Source organism: Entelurus aequoreus, linkage group LG02 (assembly GCF_033978785.1).
Source record: "Entelurus aequoreus isolate RoL-2023_Sb linkage group LG02, RoL_Eaeq_v1.1, whole genome shotgun sequence".
In the NCBI taxonomy this organism is placed as follows: Eukaryota; Metazoa; Chordata; class Actinopteri; order Syngnathiformes; family Syngnathidae; genus Entelurus; species Entelurus aequoreus.
In genome coordinates this window covers 91575220-91598298 of record NC_084732.1, presented here as the reverse complement: position 1 = coordinate 91598298, position 23079 = coordinate 91575220, and the positions used below count along the sequence as shown (strand labels likewise).

At 37.7% G+C, this 23079-nt stretch overlaps 1 protein-coding gene across 1 annotated transcript in view; it reads left to right on the top strand.

Moving 5' to 3' along the window:
- Window positions 1-23079, top strand: part of fn1b (fibronectin 1b) — a 76596-nt gene that overhangs the window by 6887 nt on the left and 46630 nt on the right. Inside the window, exons 6-18 of the mRNA XM_062034923.1 lie at window positions 1101-1247; window positions 2253-2435; window positions 2519-2701; window positions 5328-5504; window positions 9865-10020; window positions 11335-11463; window positions 11536-11679; window positions 15642-15763; window positions 15840-16008; window positions 17449-17625; window positions 17704-17832; window positions 18006-18095; window positions 20250-20444. Coding sequence (XP_061890907.1) covers window positions 1101-1247; window positions 2253-2435; window positions 2519-2701; window positions 5328-5504; window positions 9865-10020; window positions 11335-11463; window positions 11536-11679; window positions 15642-15763; window positions 15840-16008; window positions 17449-17625; window positions 17704-17832; window positions 18006-18095; window positions 20250-20444 — 2001 coding nt within the window. The remainder of the gene's footprint in view (window positions 1-1100; window positions 1248-2252; window positions 2436-2518; window positions 2702-5327; window positions 5505-9864; window positions 10021-11334; window positions 11464-11535; window positions 11680-15641; window positions 15764-15839; window positions 16009-17448; window positions 17626-17703; window positions 17833-18005; window positions 18096-20249; window positions 20445-23079) is intronic.

The following is a 23079-nucleotide window of genomic DNA, read 5'->3' as shown; positions in this document are numbered from 1 at the left end:
AGAAAATATTTTAAAGACTTGGTCTTCTTTTGTTTAAATGAATTCATTAATTTTTTTACTTTGCTTCTTATAACTTTCAGAAAGACAATTTTAGAGAAAAAATACAACCTTAAAAATGATTTTAGGATTTTTAAACACATATACCTTTTTACCTTTTAAATTCTTCCTCTTCTTTCCTGACAATTTAAATCAATGTTCAAGTAAATTTATTTTTTTTATTGTAAAGAATAATAAATACATTTTAATTTAATTTTTCATTTTAGCTTCTGTTTTTTCGACAAATAATATTTGTGAAATATTTCTTCAAACTTATTATGATTAAAATTCAAAAAAATTATTCTGGCAAATCCAGAAAATCTGTAGAATCAAATTTAAAACTTATTTAAAAGTCTTTTGAATTTCTTTTAAAATTTTTGTTCTGGAAAATCTAGAAGAAATAATGATTTGTCTTTGTTAGAAATATAGCTTGGTCCAATTTGTTATATATTCTAACAAAGTGTAGATTGGATTTTAACCAATTTAAAACATGTCATCAAAATGCTAAAATTAATCTTAATCAGGAAAAATTACTAATGATGTTCCATAAATTATTTTTTTAATTTTTTCAAAAGATTCGAATTAGCTACTTTTTCTCTTCTTTTTTTCGGTTGAATTTTGAATTTTAAAGAGTCGAAATTGAAGATAAACTATGTTTCAAAATTTAATTGTCATTTTTTTCGTGTTTTCTCCTCTTTTAAACCGTTCAATTAAGTGTAAATATCATTAATTATTAATAATAACATAGAGTTAAAGGTAAATTGAACAAATTGGCTATTTCTGGCAATTTATTGAAGTGTGTATCAAACTGGTAGCCCTTCGCATTAATCACTACCCAAGAAGTAGCTCTTGCTTTCAAAAAGGTTGGTGACCCCTGCTCTATTAGATGCAATGTTATTGGGACCATGATTTATGTCATCGCTTGTTCACACCTCCTCATATGGAAGAGACTTTTCCTTCTTCATGTCTCAAGAAGGCTAGAAATACAAGAACATACACACACACACACACACACGCATTGCGTCATCAGTTGTGTGTTCTGACTGCTCTTGTTCTGCAACTAGACCGCTGCAATGACCAGGAAACCAAAAAGTCCTACCGCATCGGTGACACATGGTCCAAGACTGACACCAACGGGAACGCCCTGCAGTGTTTGTGTTTGGGAAACGGTCGCGGCGAGTGGAAGTGCGACCGCCACAGCTCCGGCCAGGGTGAGAGAAACACCACTTTTGTGTCACAACGCCAGCGTTCCTTTGGAAATAAAAGCGCTCAACTTTTTCCACTGGGCACCACAAAGTGACAAACCACGGCTGGGGGCCATGTTGGTAGTTTTTGAAAACAGGACCATACATAGATATTTTTACAAAGAATTAGAAAATGCAATTCCGGTTGAAATTTCCTGCGAATGCTGAAGAGCCTAAGCCTAACTTAACTGCTAGAAGTTAGCACACTGGCCAGATAGCATCAAGTCACAATAATATGAGCTAGAAAAGCTAGCATGCTAACAGTACAATGCTAACAAGTTTACAGGAAACATTAGTAAATACCAGAATATATGACATTCAATCACACAGTCAAAATGTATTTATGTAGCCCTTAATCACAAGAGTCTCAACGGGCTGCACAGACCACAACCACATCTTCGGATCTGAGCCCACATCCGGGCGAGAAAAAACTCAACCCAATTGGAACAATAAGAAACCTTGGGAGAGACCGCAGATGTGGCTCCTCCTACGCAGGAACTGATCCGTGGCCACCTGATCACCTCTCCACGCAGGAGAGGGGGGCAGAGCAGAAAAGGGAAGCGGCAGATCAACTGTTCTAATTAAGGAGGTCTATTTAAAGGCTAGCGTATACAAAAACTCAACCCAATTGGAACAATGAGAAACCTTGGGAGGGACCGCAGATGTGGCTCCTCCTCCGTAGGAACTGATCCGTGGTCACCTGATCACCTCTCCACGCAGGAGAGGGGGGCAGAGCAGAAAAGGGAAGCGGCAGATCAACTGTTTTAATTAAGGAGGTCTATTTAAAGGCTAGCGTATACAAATGAGTTTGAAGATGAGACTTACATGCTTCTACTGAGGTAGCATCTCTAACTGTTAGCAGTAGGGCATTCCAGAGTACGAGAGCCGAATAGGGGTCGTTAAAAATGGCCCCAGGTCCCACTCTGGACACTTCTGGACTGTGGTAAATATGGTGTGTGTGCTTTAAAACAGGCACAGGTTCTGTGGTGGTGACCCACCTCCAACCTCAACCGCAGCCCGAGCTTACTATCGAAGGAACCTGCCGCACCGACTCTGGAGCCACCTACTTTGACGGACAGCGCTGGATCCGAAACCAGGGCAGCACGCAGATGCTGTGTACTTGTCTGGGCAACGGCGTCAGCTGCCAGGAGTGGGGTGAGTTCAGGACTCTAGTTCTACATGACTAAATGGGTCTGGTTCCATTCCTGCCGTGAACTTCACCTGGTGTCCCTGTGCAGAGGCCAGGAGCCAAGTGTACAGTGGCAACTCCAACGGGCTGCCCTGTGTTTTCCCATTTGTTTACAACGGGAAGACCCACTACTCCTGCACCTCAGACGGACGCACAGACGGGCAGCTGTGGTGCTCCACCACCTCCGACTACGAGCGAGACCAGCAGTACTCCTTCTGTACCGAGAAGAACGGTGAGACCTCCAGATGGCCATGTAAAAACTGTTGGGAGACCAGCACCGCATTAGTCTTTGTTAGGGGGGTGAATCTGTGGGGATCTAACGATTGGATCTGATTCCGATTCCTGGTGTGACTGTTAGATTCAAAATCAACATGGTTCCCAATTCAAAATTGATTCTCGCAATGTGTTTGGCATAATAATTATATTAAAATATTTTAAAACAGGCTTTAAAAAAGCTCCTTTTGGTTGAATCGAGATGACCTAAAAACTTTTTTTTTAAATTATAATATTATTATTATTATTATTATTATTATTATTATATATATTATTATTATTTATTTATATATATATATATATAATATATATATATATATATATATATATATATATATATATATATATATATATATATATATATATATATATATATATATATATGTGTGTGTGTGTATTTTAAAATTTTTTTAATTTTTTTATTGTTTTTTATTATTTATTTTTTTAAATAATAATAATTTTTAAAATGTTTTAATATAATTATTATGCCAAACACATTGCAAAAATCAGTTTTAATTATTATTTAAAAAAAACAAAACTATATATATATATATATATATATATATATATATATATATATATATATATATATATATATATATATATATATATATATATATATATATATATATATTTATTTATTTTTTTAAATGACCCCCTCCAAAAAAAAAAATATATATATATATATATATATATATATACATATACATATATATATATATATATTTTTTTTTAATCATAAATTTTTTAATTTTATTTATTTATTTATTTTTTAAATAATAATTAAAACTGATTTTTGCAATGTGTTTGGCATAATAATGATATTAAAACATTTTAAAACAGGCTAAAAAAAAAGCTCCTTTTGGTTGAATCGAGGTGACCTAAAAACTTTTTTTTATATGTATATGTATATATATATATATATATATATATATATATATATATATATATATATATATATATATATATATATATATATATATATATATATATATAAAACTTTTATTTTTTATTTTTTTAAAATAATAATAAAAAATAATCGAGATGACTTAAAAACGTTTTTTTTATTATTATTATTTAAAAAAAATAAAATAATTTTTTTTGCCTGTTTTAAAATGTTTTAATATACAAAAACACATTGCGAGAATCAGTTTTAAATAAAAACATTTTTTTAAATTAAACACATTGCGAGAATCAGTTTTAATTTGGGATATATATATATGTATATGTGTATATGTATATATATATATATAAATTAATCTATATTAGAAAATTGACAGCAACAAGCGAATATAACGCAATGTCCAAAAAACAGCAACAGTTTTTTTTACAGTAAAAATAATGCAAGTTTTTTACCCTAAAAACTGTAGATATTACGACGTATTACTGTTAATGGAAAAAACAGTACCACAGTTTTTTTTTACAGTCAAAAAGTGGCAGCTCAGTTGTCACAATTTTATCGTCAAAAATAATGGTATTGTTTTTTTCCATTTACAGTAGTACGTCGTAATATCTACAGTTTTTACGGTAAAAAACTGGCAGTATTTTCACCGTAAAAATCAGCGAGACTCTTTTTTTTCCATTTACAGTACTTTGCTTTAAAATCTATTGTAATTTTTACAGCATACAATTTGATGGATAACAGGCTTGGAAATCATAAGTATATTTCTATTTTATCAAAACATGAATGGTTTGAATGTATGATGACATCTTTGTTGCATTATTAGATGATATATAAGTTTCAAAAATATGCGATTGCATGGAGTACTTGCATTTGTTTATGTCAAAATGGAAAGATCGAATACATTTAGTAAGTATTTTAGAGGACCGTATAAAATGATGTGGCATGCCAATTCTGGCCCACGGGCCTTGAGTTTGACATCAGTGCAGTGGAATGTAAATACTTAGGCACCCTGCTTTTAAATATATATATAAATACGTAAGTATAAATTTAAACTGTTTTTAAGTTTTTATCTGCCTTTTATCTAACAAATTGCTTGATATTATTGATATTATTTATCTGCACTTTTTATGTGCATATTTATGTATTTTATCTCTGTTTTAAATGATATATTTTAGTCTGTCCTGTTGCGCACGACCAGTCTTCCTCTCAGGGAATAAAACCCACAGGTCACTTCCAAGTTCTTTTGGATGACATATATGTTGAGTAAAAAAAGGACCTTGATCCCCTTACAATACAAAAAACAGCCCCTTTCGCCCAGAAAGGAGCACAGCTGCTTCTTCAAAACACATAAGGAACTGGCCAAAACAGTTCTGTGAGCCGACAAACAGGAGTCCTTAAGACAAAACGAAGAGTTTCCTAGCCGACATAAGATAAAAGCAAGTAGGTCATGAGAAGACGCACTACATGGGAAAATACTAGCTGCTTTAAACGTGACTATGGATTAAAAAAGAACACTTAAAATATATAATTCTCACAATCCTTTGGCTGTATTTCTCTGCTTTTTGTGTGTTTACTTGTTTGTGGTGTACAGCCCTTTGTGGTTGTTTTTAAAGGGCTTTACAATTAAAGTTGGTATGGTATGGTATAAATAATAATGATTGTGTTTCCTCCACATGAGCAGCCATCGTGGCCACACGAGGAGGAAACTCCTTTGGCGCCCTTTGCCACTTCCCTTACCTGTACAGCGGCCGCAACTACACCGACTGCACGTCTGACGGCCGCCGTGACAGCATGAGGTGGTGTGGCACCACCTACAACTATGATGCCGACCAACACTATGGATTCTGCCCCATGGCTGGTGAGTGACTGTGTGTGTACAGTGGGGCAAAATAGTATTTAGCCAGTCACCGATTGTGCAAGTTCTACCTCTTACAAAGATGAGAGAGGCCTGTTATTTTCATCATAGGTACACTTCACCTGTGAGAGACTGAAGGGGGGGAATTAATTGTTAAATTCCTCTGTAAAAGAAGTATTTGGTCACCTACAAACAAGCAAGATTTCTGGCTTTCACAGACCTGTAACTTCTTCTTGAAGAGGCCTCCACTTGTTACCTGTGTTAATGGCTTCTGTTATCAGTATAAAAGACACCCGTCCACAGCCTCAAACACTCCAAACTCCTCTATGGCCAAGACCACAGTGCTGTCAAAGGACCCCAGAAACAACATTGTAGACCTGCACCAGGCTGGGAAGACTGACTCTGCAGCTCGGTGCAAAGAAATCAACTGTGGGAGCAACTATTAGAAAATGGAAGACATACAAGACCACTGATAATCTCCTTCGATCCAAGCAAGATCTCACCTCGTGAGGTCAGAATGATCACAAAAATCCCAGAATGGGACCTAGTGAATGACCCACAGAGACCAAAGTACCAAAGGCTACCATCCTGCAGTGCCAGACGTGTCCCCCTGCTTAAGCCGGTACATGCCAGGCCCGTCTGAAGCTTGCTAGAGAGCATGTAGATGGTCCAGAAGAGGAGATTGTCACATGGTCAGATGAAACCAAAATAGAACTTTTTGGTCTAAAGTCAAACGTTGAGTTGCAGCCAAAGAACACCGTACTTACTGTGAAGCATGGGGGTGGAAACATCATGGTTTGGGGCTGTTCTTCTGCAAAGGGACCAGGACCACTCATTTGTGTAAAGCAGGGGTCACCAACCTTTTTGAAACCAAGAGCTACTTTTTGGGTACTGATTAATGCGAAGGGCTACCAGTTTGATACACACTTAAATAAATTGCCAGAAATAGCCAATTTGCTCAATTTACCTTTAACTCTATGTTATTATTAATAATTAATGATATTTACACTCAATTGAATGGTTTAAAAGAGGAGAAAACACGAAAAAAATGACAATTAAATTTTGGAACATAGTTTATCTTCAATTTTGACTCTTTAAAATTCAAAATTCAACCGAAAAAAAGAAGAGAAAAACTAGCTAATTCTAATCTTTTTGAAAAAATTAAAAAAATAATTTATGGAACATCATTAGTAATTTTTTCCTGATTAAGATTAATTTTAGAATTTTGATGACATGTTTTAAATAGGTTAAAATCCAATCTACACTTTGTTAGAATATATAACAAATTGGACAAAGCTATATTTCTAACAAAGACAAATCATTATTTCTTCTAGATTTTCCATAGCAAAAATTTTAAAAGAAATTCAAAAGACTTTGAAATAAGATTAAAATTTGATTCTACAGATTTTCTAGATTTGCCAGAATAATTTTTTTGAATTTTAATCATAACAAGTTTGAAGAAATATTTCACAAATATTCTTTGTCGAAAAAACAGAAGCTAAAATTAAGAATTAAATTAAAATGTATTTATTATTCTTTACAATAAGAAAAAATAAATTTACTTGAACATTGTCAGAATTGTCAGGAAAGAAGAGGAAGGAATTTAAAAGGTAAAAAGGTATATGTGTTTAAAAATCCTAAAATCATTTTTAAGGTTGTATTTTTTCTCTAAAATTGTCTTTCTGAAAGTTATAAGAAGCAAAGTAAAAAAAATAATGAATTTATTTAAACAAGTGAAGACCAAGTCTTTAAAATATTTTTTTGGATTTTCAAATTCTATTTGAGTTTTGTCTCTCTTAGAATTAAAAATGTCGGGCAAAGCGAGACCAGCTTGCTAGTAAATAAATACAATTTAAAAAATAGAGGCAGCTCACTGGTAAGTGCTGCTATTTTTAGAACAGGCCAGCGGGCTACTCATCTGGTCCTTACGGGCGACCTGGTGCCCGCGGGCACCGCGTTGGTGACCCCTGGTGTAAAGGAAAGAATGAGTGGGTGAGATTTGGAGTGGAAACCTCCTTCCATCAGCGAGGACATTGAAAGTGAAACCTGGCTGAGTCTTTCAGCATGACCATGATCCCAAGCACACAACCAAAGAGGGGCTTCCTAAGAAGCATTTCAAGGTCCTGGAGTGGCCTAGCCAGTTTCCAGATCTTAACCCCATAGACAATCTTTGGAGGGAGTTGAAAGTCCGTGTTGCCCAGCGACAGCCCCAAAATATCAGTGATCTAGAGGAGATCTGCATGGAGGACTGGGCCAAAATACAAAATAGTGTGTGAAGACTTACAGGAAACGTTTAACCTCTGTCATTGCCAACAAAGGTATATAACAAAGTACTGAGATGAACTTTTCTTATTGGCTAAATAGTTATTTTACACCAGGGTGGCCACACTTTTTCTTCAGGCGAGCTACTTTTCAATTGACCAAGTGGAGGGGATCATTTATATATATATCATTTATATTTACTTATTTATGAAAGAGAGGTTTTTGTTAACAAGTTAAAGGTGTTTAATGCGCGTTATTTTTTAAATTTATTTAGCCTTTATTAGGGATGTCCGATAATGGCTTTTTGCCGATATTCCGATATTGTCCAACTCTTTAATTACCGATACCGATATCAACCGATACCGATATCAACCGATATATGCAGTCGTGGAATTAACACATTATTATGCCTAATTTGGACAACCAGGTATGGTGAAGATAAGGTACTTTTTAAAAAAATGAATCAAATAAAATAAGATAAATAAATTAAAAACATTTTCTTGAATAAAAAAGAAAGTAAAACAATATAAAAACAGTTACATAGAAACTAGTAATTAATGAAAATTAGTAAAATGAACTGTTAAAGGTTAGTACTATTAGTGGAGCAGCAGCACGCACAATCATGTGTGCTTACGGACTGTATCCCTTGCAGACTGTATTGATATATATTGATATATAATGTAGGAAGCAGAATATTAATAACAGAAAGAAACAACCCTTTTGTGTGAATGAGTGTAAATGGGGGAGGGAGGTTTTTTGGGTTGGTGCACTAATTGTAAGTGTATCTTGTGTTTTTTATGTTGATTTAATTAAAAAAAACAAAAAAAAACGATACAGATAATTAAAAAAACGATACAGATCATTTCCAATATTACATTTTAACGCATTTATCGGCCGATATTATCGGACATCCCTAGCCTTTATTTAACCAGGTAAAATCCCATTGAGATCAAATATCTCTTTTCCAAGGGAGACCTGGCCAAGAGGTCAGCAGCAAGGTTACATTAAAAACAGTAAACAACACATAAAACATCACATTTAAAACTTGCTCACATAACACATGTGCACACAGACAAGGTAGACTGCAATCCTTTCACAGAAGCTTTAAGCTCATTTAATGTAACAAGGGTTTGAAGTTGAAGACTCGATTTTAGGTTATTCCAAGCCTTCGCTGCTGAAAACTTAAATGCTTTCTTGCCCAGTTCAGTTCTTACTTTGGGGACGACACATTGCAGAACATTCATTGAACGAAGATTGTGACTTCCTTGTTTCTTTGTTAAAAGACAAGACCGATACGATGGAGTGATACCCAGAATGGTTTTGTAGATGAACACATACCAATGAGTGAGGCGTCGAGCACATAAAGCTAGCTTTCTGAGACTCTTATTTTGTTAGCACAGGCAGGATGACGCAGCGCTTTTATTGTGAAGACAGGAACTGCGCAGTCGGTCTTTAGAGTTTTGACAGCAGGTACGGCACGAGAGTCTGTTGAAATCAAAAGTGTTTCTCGCCTTCCTGTCGGTCATTTTTTCTTAATATTGATCTGGCAGCAGCCAGCGTCATCTCACAAAACCGTGAATGTCAATCAAGTGACCAAAAAGACGTGTTGGTGAAGATTGATGATCCATCATTTTCAGGTCTATTTTTTTAATGCCTAGCTGGTGATGGACTGACACACCCTCCACCATCCACCGCTGGCTCGCCATGTAAAATAAATGATTTAAAAATCAGAAAATGTGATTTTCTGGATTTTTTCCCCCTCGTTTTGTCTCTCATATCTGAAGTGTACCTATGATGAAAGTGACAGGCCTCTCTCACCTTTTTAAGTGGGACAACTTGCACAATTAGTGACTAAATGCGTTTGTGTGTGTTGTCCAAGCCTTCATCCGGCCGTTTTCTACCACTTATCAAAAGGTATGTGAAAGGGACCCACTCTACCGTAATACCATGGTTAAGGACAGTAACATGAATGTGGGGTGATGGCCACTAGTAGACAATGACTGACGTGTAAGGACACAGAGTCCATCAAAGTTGTTTGGACGCAGCAAACAGAGACAAATCAATACCAGAGGAACATCAAGTTGTGTTTGTGTGTTTGCAGCTCAGGAGGAGGTGTGCACCACCAACGACGGCGTCATGCACCGCGTGGGAGACAAGTGGGACAAGCGCCATGACGTCATGGGTCACATGATGGAGTGCACGTGCCTGGGCAGCGGCCGCGGCGAGTGGAACTGCGTCGCCCACTCACAGCTGCGAGGTCGGGGGAAAGACACGACCGCACAATCTTGACGGTGCAAGCTAGGGCTGCACTATTTTGAGGGGGGGAACTAATTGCAATTTTTCTTACCAAAATTGCGATTTTTCTTATATTTTATACATAAAAATGCATTAAACTGCGGACATAATGAGTGAGAAGACATGTTACTTTTAGACCGTTAACATATTCTTGTCTCCAAGCAATATTTGGTTTTATGCAGACAGACTCTTACATCATGCTGCTAAACTGATGAAGTACGTGTTTATAATGTAATAATAATGCGAGTTGCCGTTTAAAATGATATAAACTTACTGTACAATTGTTTGCTATTGTTCGGTAACTGGAAGGTAAATAACTTACCGTATTTTTCGGAGTATAAGTCGCTCCGGAGTATAAGTCGCATCGGCCGAAAATGCATAATAAAGAAGGAAAAAAACATATATAAGTCGCACTGGAGTATAAGTCGCATTTTTGGGGGAAATGTATTTGATAAAATCCAACAGCAAGAATAGACATTTGAAAGGCAATTTAAAATAAATAAAGAATGGTGAACAACAGGCTGAATAAGTGTACGTTATATGAGGCATAAATAACCAACTGCTATGTTAACGTAACATATTATGGTAAGAGTCATTCATATAACTATAACATATAGAACATGCTATACGTTTACCAAACAATCTGTCACTCCTAATCGCTAAATCCCATGAAATCTTATACGTCTAGTCGATGTTCCATAAATTATTTTTTAATTTTTTCAAAAAAGATTCGAATTAGCTAGTTTTTCTCTTCTTTTTTTCAGTTGAATTTTGAATTTTAAAGAGTCAAAATTGAAGATAAACTATGTTTCAAAATTAATTGTCATTTTTTTCGTGTTTTCTCCTCTTTTAAACCGATTAATTAAGTGTAAATATCATTAATTATTAATAATAACATAGAGTTGAAGGTATATTGAGCAGATTGGCTATTTCTGGCATTTATTGAAGTGTGTATCAAACTGGTAGCCCTTCGCATTAATCACTACCCAAGAAGTAGCTCTTGCTTTCAAAAAGGTTGCTGACCCCTGCTTTAAAGTCATATCCAACAACTGTGAGAACGACTTTTTACTGTCAACTGAGTTTAGTTTTTGAATGATTTCCGCTGGTGGTGTGCCTCCGCATTTTTTTCAACGCAAAATATGTGCCTTGGCTCAAAATAGTTATAAAAACACTGCTTTTTGGCACCAATTATAACCTTGACTGGATGTGGATTAGTGGTGCAGCCCCAGCTAGCACAAGCCAGGCGCTTGAAGCTAACCTGCCTATGCGTGTCCAGACCAGTGCATCGTGGACAGTCTGACCTACGAGGTCAACCAGCAGTTCTCCAAGAGCCACGATGAAGGCTACATGATGAACTGCACCTGCTACGGACAGGGACGTGGACGCTGGAAGTGCGACGCCATCGGTACGTTCTTGCTTGGCTCTGATTGACAACCGCCACCCGCTTGTTCCGTCATGTTCCGGTCTTCTTCCACAGATCAGTGTCAGGAGCCTCAGACCAGAGCCTACTACCAGATCGGAGAGACCTGGGACAAAATTATCCACAGCGTCCAGTACCGCTGTTATTGCTATGGCAACGGGATCGGAGAAATGAGATGTGATCCCCAGCAGACTCAACAAGGTGGGTCACTTTGAGCTTTAGGTATGTCAGGTTCAAGCACTGATGACATCTATTAATCAGACAAGAAGCAAGGAATCAATCAGAGACAGAGTTCAATTTAGCTCATGAGGAGAACGCATGGAGCTGAACACTTAGTCACAGTCTTGCCCTACGCTCTAAGGTGTTAGCTCTTGTGTCCCTCTATTTATTCAGGAGTTCCACAGTCAACAACACTAAGGCCTCCTCTAAAAGGAGTGGTCACATATATTATGCAAAGCAGGTCCAGGACGCACAATACGTGACGGAATGTGCTGGGGGCCTTGTGATTTCGCCTTGTCCCCGCTTCGTCTGCGTGTTGGCATCTGATCTTCGTTGAGGTTCTTGAAGTCTCTGCTTCGTGTGCGTGTTGTCATCTTATCTTCGTTGAGGTCCTTGAAGTCCTTGGCTGTTAGCGGGCTAAAACAAAGACAACATCTACAGCTGAGGCCACCCCTCAGACAAGAAGTCTTTGTCCTTGCACAGATTAGAAAAGTCCAACTTGAGCACAATAGCTAATAACTATAGCAACGGACTTTAAGCTTACTAAAGTTAGTGTGATAATATATACATGATTATTCTAACAAGGTAGAGTTCCTGCTTCTGGCTTGCATGGTTCTAGTGTGTGTTGGAGCACCACCAGTGAAGGCAGCTGCTCGGGGACTGGCCATCGAGAGGGTTGTACGGTATACCGGTACTAGTATAGTATCGCCGTACTAATGAATCAAAAACGGTACTATACTCTGTTTGAAAAGTACCGCTTCCCCATTTTTTTTCATGGGCATGACATCACGTGGTGACATTGCTGGTTTTACGAGCAGGGGAGCATGTTCGGCAGCGCACACACACAGAGTACTTACAAGCAGACACAGTGTGTAGACAGAAAAGGGAGAATGGACGCATTTTGATGTAAAAAGTAAAGATAAAGGTGAAGTTATAACACTGAAACACCCTCAGGAAGAGCTGCTTTAAGACATGGCTAGCTAGCTAGCAGCTAACATCCATCCAAAGTAGGGATGTCCAATAAATGCGTTAAAATGTAATATCGGAAATTATCGGTATCGTTTTTTTTATTATCTGTATCGTTTTTTTTTGTTTTTTTTATTTTTTAATTTTTTATTTTTTTATTAAATCAACATAAAAAACACAAGATACACTTACAATTAGTGCACCAACCCAAAAAACCTCCCTCCCCCCATTTCTTTCTGTTATCAATATTCTGGTTCCTACATTATATATCAATATATATCAATACAGTCTGCAAGGGATACAGTCCGTAAGCACACATGATTGTGCGTGCTGCTGCTCCACTAATAGTACTAACCTTTAACAGTTAATTTTACTCATTTTCATTAATTACTAGTTTCTATGTAACTGTTTTTATATTGTTTTACTTTCTTTTTTATTCAAGAAAGTGTTTTTAATTTAGTTATCTTATTTTATTTAAAAAGTACCTTATCTTCACCATACCTGGTTGTCCAAATTAGGCATAATAATGTGTTAATTCCACGACTGTATATATCGGTTGATATCGGTATCGGTAATTAAAGAGTTGGACAATATCGGATATCGGCAAAAAGCCATTATCGGACATCCCTAATCCAAAGTGTTTTAACTACTTCTAAATCACTAATCCTGGTCTCCATGGCGACAACTAAAGTACATTTCTTACAAGTAACTTTATCACTGGAGGACGAAGAATAGCTAAACATGCTTCACTACACACCGTAGGAGGATACATTAGCTCACTGGCGTCACAATGTAAACAAACGCCATGGGTGGATCTACACCTGACATCCACTGTAATGATACCAAGTACAAGAGCGTATCTAGTCGATACTACTATGATTACATCAATAATTTTTATCGTCACAAAATCTTTTCTCCTTTTTAAAAAATTCATATCATGTTGATAAAGTCAGTAAATATGTCCCTGGACACATGAGGACTTTGAATATGACCAATGTATGATCCTGTAACTACTTGGTATCGGATCCATACCTACATTGAAAAGTGTATAAAATGGAGTAGAAGAGTTATTGTGATTAGGGATGTCCAATAATATCGGCAGGCCGATATTATCGGCCGATAAATGCGTTAAAATGTAATATCGGAAATTATCGGTATCGTTTTTTTTATTATCGGTATCGTGTTTTTTTTTTGTTTTGTTTTTTTTTTGTTTTTTTTAATTAAATCAACATAAAAAACACAAGATACACTTACAATTAATGCACCAACCCAAAAAACCTCCCTCCTCATTCACACAAAAGGGTTGTTTCTTTCTGTTATTAATATTCTGCTTCCTACATTATATATCAATATATATCAATACAATCTGCAAGGGATACAGTCCGTAAGCACACATGATTGTGCGTGCTGCTGCTCCACTAATAGTACTAACCTTTAACAGTTAATGTTACTCATTTTCATTAATTACTAGTTTCTATGTAACTGTTTTTATATTGTTTTAATTTCTTTTTTATTCAAGAAAATGTTTTTAATTTATTTATCTTATTTTATTTTATTTTTTTTTTTTTAAAGTACCTTATCTTCACCATACCTGGTTGTCCAAATTAGGCATAATAATGTGTTAATTCCACGACTGTATATATCGGTTGATATCGGTATCGGTAATTAAAGAGTTGGACAATATCGGAATATCGGATATCGGCAAAAAGCCATTATCGGACATCCCTAATTGTGATGTAGAGAAATGTCCTATTTTGACCCATTTTCCCAGGAGATAATAATAATAATAATAATAATGAATTGCATTTGTAACACACATTATATTTGTTAAAATCTCAAAGTGCTACAAAGTATAAAAATAAAAATAGAAAGTAAGAATATATAATAAAAAATTAAAATAGAAATAAAATCATGACACACACTAGATAAAACAGAAACATAGATACAAATAGAAATAAGAGCATGAAAGCACTGGATAAAACAGATAAGCAAGCAGTGCATTTCAAAACAAGAAGGCAGAAGAATTAGATCAAAGCTTTGCTAAAAAGGTGGCTTTTTAGTCCCTTCTTAAAATGGGAGACCGACTGTGGTGCTCTAAGATGGTCGGGGAGAGTGTTCCAAAGATCGGGAGCGGTCGAGCAGGAGATGTTCTATATTTAGAAATAAAATATTGATGCTCCTCTTAGACACAATCTAATAAAGGTGTTTGATGATCAATTAAACACAACATCAAACATTATGTCACTACTGGTGCCACCTTTCCTACAAAATAATGTTCAAAAACAACTTAAATCCTTGTCCAGATGTTTACTGACATATAATATTCATCTTTAAATAACTTATCGGCCTCCTTTGACTACTAATAATCGGTATCAGTATCAGCCCTGGAAAAAAACCACTACTCCTAAATGACAGCCCTTCTCCTCCTCCTTGTTGAAGTCACATTGATGTTGTCTCTCCCAGATATTGCCACGGTGTAATGAAATAAATGTAAAATCAAGCTAATTCTGATGCTAAATCCATCTTCATTTCTCACACCTAATAAAGTTTGATGTTTTTTGATGATCAATTAAACACAACATCAAACATTATGTCACTACTGCTCCCACCTTTCCTAAAAAAATATTGTTCAAAAACAACTTAAATCCAGATGTTTACTGACGTATAATATTCATGTTTCAATAACTTATCGCTTATCGGCCTCCTTTGACTACTAATAATCGGTATCCGTATCGGCCCTGAAAGTAGGTCCATGTCTACTTTCTAGAGCGCCAGTCCATGGCCAAATGTTTGTCCAGGTCCTTGTGGGTGTGAGCCTGGTACCGGGGTGTGATGTCAGACATTGTTTGTCCTCCGGTGCGTCAAAGTCCCAGAAGACATCTTCACCCACACAGCTAACACCAGCATGTCAATGTAGCGCCCTCAGACTTTCCTCAGCATGTCAATGTAGCGCCCTCAGACTTTCCTCGCCCCTCCAGGCGCCCACCGGCCGGTCCAGGTCATCATCACGGAGGCGGGCAAGCAGCCAGACTCCCACCCCATCCAGTGGGACCCCCCCTCCTCGGTGCACATCACGCAGTACATCCTCAAATGGAAAATTGTGAGTCCTGAGAGCAGAATGTTGTCATCAAAGCTTCCTGTCAAACCCGTCATCTTCTTCTTCTCGCCGTTGCTAGAAAAATTCCCGCGGCCCCTGGAGGGAGGCGGTGGTTCCCGGACACCTGAACTCCTACACCATCAGTGGTCTGCGTCCCGGCGTCACCTACGAGGGTCAGCTGATCAGCATCTTGCAGTACGGACAGCGGGAGGTCACGCGCTTCGACTTCACCACCAACCAAGGTTCATGTGAGTCATCCTGACCGGACGCTGCAAACTTTTCACGGCGGCACCACCTTGATACAAGTTGAAGGATCAGGACCACCTTGATACAAGTTGAAGGATCAGGACCACGTTGATACAAGTTGAAGGATCAGGACCACGTTGATACAAGTTGAAGGATCAGGACCACGTTGATACAATAGAATAAAATAGAAAGTACTTTATTGATCCCTGGGGGAAATTCAGCACCACAGTTCGCTCACAATAGACAATAAACACTTAGGTATTTTTTTACATGTGAATAACATAAATACAGTCTATTATACAGCATTATTCACATGTAAATAATATAAATACAGTCTATTATACAACATTATTCACATGTGAATAACATAAATACAGTCTATTATACAGCATTATTCACATGTGAATAACATAAATACAGTCTATTATACAGCATTATTCACACGTGAATAACATAAATACAGTCTATTATACAGCATTATTCACATGTGAATAATATAAATACAGTCTATTATACAGCATTATTCACACGTGAATAACATTAATACAGTCTATTATACAGCATTATTCACACGTGAATAACATAAATACAGTCTATTATACAGCATTATTCACATGGGAATAATATAAATACAGTCTATTATACAGCATTATTCACATGTGAATAACATAAATACAGTCTATTATACAGCATTATTCACATGTAAATAACATAAATACAGTCTATTATACAGCATTATTCACATGTGAATAATATAAATACAGTCTATTATACAGCATTATTCACACGTGAATAACATTAATACAGTCTATTATACAGCATTATTCACACGTGAATAACATAAATACAGTCTATTATACAGCATTATTCACATGGGAATAATATAAATACAGTCTATTATACAGCATTATTCACATGTGAATAACATAAATACAGTCTATTATACAGCATTATTCACATGTAAATAACATAAATACAGTCTATTATACAGCATTATTCACATGTGAATAACATAAATACAGTCTATTATACAGCATTATTCACATGTAAATAACATAAATACAGTCTATTATACAGCATTATTCACATATGAATAATATAAATACAGTCTATTATACAGCATTATTCACATGTGAATAACATAAATGTAACCAATTTTACAGCCGAACACCTCACAGTCATATAACTTAGTACCTAATCCTGCTAAGTGTTAGCATGCTAACTTTGTTAGCTATTTTTACAGTCATACGATTTGGTACTTGACGCATTCTGTTAGCACGCTAACGTTAGCATTTCAGTTCGACTCGCGCCATTCAGCGGCTTGTACATTTCACCATTTACACTCAATTTATCCCAAAGTTTCGTATTCTAGTCCACTTAGGACAGCCGTGTACTAGAATATGAAGCAGGGGTATTATTTAAAACAATACTTCATGTTGCAGTGGAGACATCCGAGGGAGAGACCACCCAACTTCCTCCTCTGGTGGACACCTCCGAGTCGGTGACAGAAATCACCTCCAACAGCTTCGTGGTGTCCTGGACCTCGGCCTCGTCCACCATCTCCGGCTTCAGGGTGGAGTACGAGCTCAGCGAGCAGGGCGCAAAGCGGAAAGTTCTGGGTAAAAACTAAAAATGAGTCTCTCCGACAAATCCTTAGCCAAACGCAGATGGGTTCATTCTCCGACTTCCTGTCGCAGATGTTCCTCGGACTTCCACTTCCGTCACCATCGGCGACCTCCTGCCAGGGCGCAGGTACAACGTTAACGTCTACGAGCTGCCAGACGACGGTGACGCCACCCTCATCCTGTCCACATCACAGACTACAGGTACAGGACACTTACCTCTTTAGACTTTGGAACAATGTTCACCAAATCATAAAATCTTGATGAACGCTTGAGAACATTCTATGTGAGGTATGCCGGGGTCTCAACCGTTTAGTTTTTTTTGTCCAGTCAGGCTCTTCTTCTTCCCCAAGTGAACCAAACTCATGTTTTCTTAGCTCCTGACACTCCTGCTCAGCACACCATTGACGACGTGGGAGAGACGTCAATCCGCATCAGATGGTCCAGACCTGAAGCTCCTATCACTGGTGAGTGTCAGGTTCAAACCCCGGTGACATCTATTAAACAGACAAGAAGCAAGGAATTAAACAGAGACAGGATTCAATTAGGCTCATGAGGAGAAACGTCTGGGCTGTACTCTTTGCACAGTCTTCCACCACGCTCTGATGAAATGGTTGCACGCGTCCTCTTTTATTTGGACTTTCCCTGATTACATGGCAACAGCTGTTTCTAAGGGGGGATGGGGTCGTAAAAAGCTGTTGCACTCGGTCACAAAACAGTTCAAAGAAATGATGCCTGGAGCTCGCGTCAGGTCCTGCTTCCTCTCCGCTTTGTAGATCTCGGGGCCAAGACAAGATCTTCCTGTGGATCACAATAGATCAAAGAAACCGACACCTTCATGTCGCTTCCCATCCTACACAGTGGAGTTTTACAAGCCTTTTGCTCGTTAAGACCAAAGACAGCTTTTGTCTCATGGGAACAGAAAGTTTTGTGATAACTTCGATACAATTATTCTGACCTTCTGCTTCTATGTACTTTATGCAGTGGAGCCTCCGTTTACCAACTTAATGGCTTCCAGAACAAAAAATGCACTCCAAGATGTTGAATTTTTATCGAAGTGCATTTTTCCCCTCATTTGTTCTAGTTGTTGTTTTTGCTTTCCAACAAACTTGCCGTCCTCGCTCGGTCGTCCGTGTTGATGGGCTCGTATCGCACATCCGCTTTGAAGCTGTTCTATTCCCGCTTGATTGTTGTTACTCTGCGCTGCTTCTCACTGGCGAGTCACGAGTGGTGAGTAAGCCAGTGGGCCCGCCTCCACACACAGAGACAAAAGATTGTTTTTGACTTAAAAGAGGGTCACTCCGTTCATTTCATTCTGCTGTTGAATAAACGAGCTCAGGTGCTGAGAGCGATGCACAGAGTGAACCATCTTGTACCCTACGATGAAAACAAACACGGAAAGACACGACAATTTACCGTGGTCTTTCTCCTTTATTGTTCTATCAATATATTGATTGATTATTAGCACGCGCCTACCTGATTGTGCCACCAAAAATGGTGAACTATTTATAATTGTTAAAGGGAAACTTCCCTTTTTTTGCAATCATGCACAATCCTTATGTAAGACAAGAATATGTGTTTTTCTTTTTTTTAATGCATTCTAAGTCGTAAAATACGGCAAGTAGGAGGTGGCTAACAACGCAGCTAATTGGAGTGCACTATGTGGTCCATAAAGTCCTCTAAAAACATCCAAAAAAGTGCCAACAATACTTCATTTACACGCGGTGACCTGAATATTAACAAGTATTTGCGATATTGTTATTATAAGTGCTAACACAGACAAACTATTTTCAGATCTGCCGTGATCACAGAGAGCTAACTAGCTTATTATAATATTGACATGTTGAGCTGCTGCATGGCCTCTGAGTTGGTGAAAGTTATTTCTAGATGATAAATCATGTCTCTCACCTGGATAGTAGAAGGTTGTGGACATAAACCCACAAGTAGGTCAACTTTGACCAGAAAGACACGAACAAACTATTTTTTTTAACCTTTTGTGAGGATGATGATGAATTGTTGATGTAAAGGGGAAGATATAAACATCCCATCAGTCTTTATCCCAGTGAGAGCAGACATTGTACAGTAGGTGATTGTTTTATTATGTTTGTGTATCTTGTTTAGCACTGAGCAATACTGCTACTTGATGCTCAGTGTTTCACCAAAGCTGCATCTGTTTAGCACACAGCTTCTAAAACTTGTAGATCATCCTCCTTATGTTCAGGCTCAAAAATAGAAGTTTCTGGATCATCATTTGTCCCAAAGTAGTCTTTGTTGTCTCTCATCAAGTCTGCCATGATTAGTAGTCTTGTTGTCGTCGAAGGGAAAGTGAGCGTCGTGAGTGCGTCTGTAAATTAAACTGATCAAAATATGTACATATTACATGTTATTGTGAATGTTACTAGATACTACATATATACTTACAGTGTGTATATAAAACCTTGATGGAGGTTTTTAGATTGATTATGATTGACTCCATTGTTTGCTGACTTTTGCTAAAGTTTATTTACGATTTAGAATGCATAAAAAATAAAAACGTGTGTTTTCGGCTTACATAAGGATTGTGTATTTAAAAAAGAAAAGTAGTCAGTGCTGTGCTTGAGGGTGTGTTTGTGTGTGCCCAGGTTACCGTGTGGTGTACGCGCCTTCACTGGAGGGCAGCAGCACGGAGCTCAGCCTGCCCGACTCGGAGACCTCGGTGACCCTGGTTGACCTTTACCCTGGCGTCCTGTACAACATCAGCATCTTCGCCGTAGAGGAGAACCAGGAGAGCGAGCCGGTATTTTTCCAGGTCAGCACAGCTGGATCTGCTCAACCAGGTAAAGGAACCACTCGGTCTCAGTCCTGATTGCACGTCACGGCCCCTACATGACCCCCATCTCATTGGCGGTGGTCTTAGACACACACACACACACACACACACACACACACACACACACACACACACACACACACACGCGGATTAGGAGAAAGAATGTGCACACACAACATGAACACTCCTTATCACGTCTGCTGTCAGATTAGCGTCTACTTAGCCTGAATGTTAGGACTCAAATATTTATTATGCTTTCACAATTAAAACCAGATGCAGACGTGAAGAGTTCACTTTCACGACATCACTTCTGTTATCTGTGTAATCTGGAACACCAAGTCTAAAACACATGTTTTCCACAAGCTGACAATAAATATAAACTTTTGCCCAGGATTTATGGCAGCAATTAATGTGTCGAAGATCCCCCTGAGTGCGATTCATCTTGAACACCGTCAGTAAATGTGCCTCATTGGGACTCCACACGCTGAAGTACTAACCCGTTGTGCAAAATGGTCAATAAAAAGAGAATACAACAAATCCTTTTCAACTTATATTCAATTGAATAAACAGCAAAGACAAGATACTTAATGTTCACACTGAGAAACTTCTTTCTTTTTGGCAAATAATCATGAATTTAGTGTAGGTCAGTGTTTTTCAACCTTTTTTGAGCCAAGGCACATTTTTTGCGTTGAAAAAATGCGGAGGCACACCACCAGCAGAAATCATTAAAAAAACGAAACTCAGTTGACACATTAGTTTAGTTTAGTCTTTATTTGAAGGGACAATGTACAGAAACATGAAGCTCAAAGACAGATATGTTCTGTACCAGATTAGAGCTAAATAGCTCATTTCCATCTGCAGTCCCTGGCTACCTATGGTTTTATGGTTCACCATAAAAGTGGGTGACAGTGTCATCACCAGGAAAGATGAGGTCACCTACCTAGGTTCCATTCTAGAGGCTAACCTTTCCTGTGATAAAATGGCAACCAAGGTAATCAAAAAGGCTAACCAACGAACGAGATTTCTCTACAGAATTTCCTCTCTGGTCAACAAAAGCACCTTGAGGATTCTGGCGGGAACTCTCGTTCAACCCTTTTTCGATTACGCATGCACCTCCTGGTACCCTAGCACCTCCAAAACCCTCAAATCTAAACTCCAAACATCCCAGAACCAGCTAGTCAGGTTACTTCTAGACCTCCACCCCAGATCCCACCTCACTCCTACCCACTTCTCTAAAGTGGGCTGGCTCAAGGTGGAGGACAGAGTTAAACAACTTGCACTGAGCCTAGTCTATAAAATCCGCTACACCTCCCTGATACCGAAGTACATGTCAAACTACTTCCTTAACGTAAATGACCGCCATAACCACAACACCAGGGGGTGCTCCACTAACCACGTTAAACCCAGATTCCCAACTAACAAAGGTCTTAACTCATTCTCTTTCTATGCCACATCAATGTGGAATGCACTCCCAACAGGTATAAAAGAAAGGGCATCTCTATCCTCCTTCAAAACCGCAATAAAAGTTCACCTCCAGGCAGCTACAACCCTAAACTAACACCCTCCCCGGATTGCTAATAATCAAATGTAAACAATCAAATACAGATACTTTTTCTTTTTCTTATGCCTTCTGATCTCTCTCTCTCTCTCTCTCTCTCTCTCTCTCTCTCTCTCTCTCTCTCTCTCTCTCTCTCTCTCTCTCTCTCTCTCTCTCTCTCTCTCTCTATGTCCACTACTTGATGTCCATATACCCCCCCCCACACACACCCCTTATTGTAAATAATGTAAATAATTCAATGTGATTATCTTGTGTGATGACTGTATTATGATGATAGTATATATGATAGTATATATCTGTATCATGAATCAATTTAAGTGGACCCCGACTTAAACAAGTTGAAAAACTTATTGGGGTGTTACCATTTAGTGGTCAATTGTACGGAATATGTACTTCACTGTGCAACCTACTAATAAAAGTCTCAATCAATCAATCAATCAAACCTCAATTAAACGGATACTAAAATCATGCAATAAAATTATGACAATAAAATCATACACAAGTATTAAGAAAAAAGTCATAAAATGCCCTTTCATGGACACATACTTAATATACAATACAAGCACACCTCATTGACATCATCACACAAAGACAATACATACTTTTGTTCACATCTGTCATCATTTGTAAAAACAAGCATGATTTTAGCACACACACCTCACAATTTACAACAAAAATGCTCTCATGGATTATTATACTACACATTAGGTTGATGTGTCAAACATAGTGGCCACCTTATTGACCGTGTGAGCAGCTTTGATTGCTCCAAAGCCACTTTTTAACTTCAATTGTGAATGAAGAGTCATCTGTTAGACTTTTCAAGTTTGTCGTGAGGTCCTTCCATTCCTTTATGGCTTTATATGAAAAGGCTGATTGTGCAAAAGAGGTTTTACATCTGGGTACGCTACACTGCCCCCTGGTGGAGGCTCGTGTGTTTCTAGTTGTCACAGCGGATGTAAACTGGACAAAGTGCTTAAGTGGCGCTGGTGCAGTGTTATTTAAGATTCGATGGGCCATTCATATTGATGCTAATCTTTGAATGTGTGTTGTTACACACATACAAAAAGTGTTCGAGAACACTTTA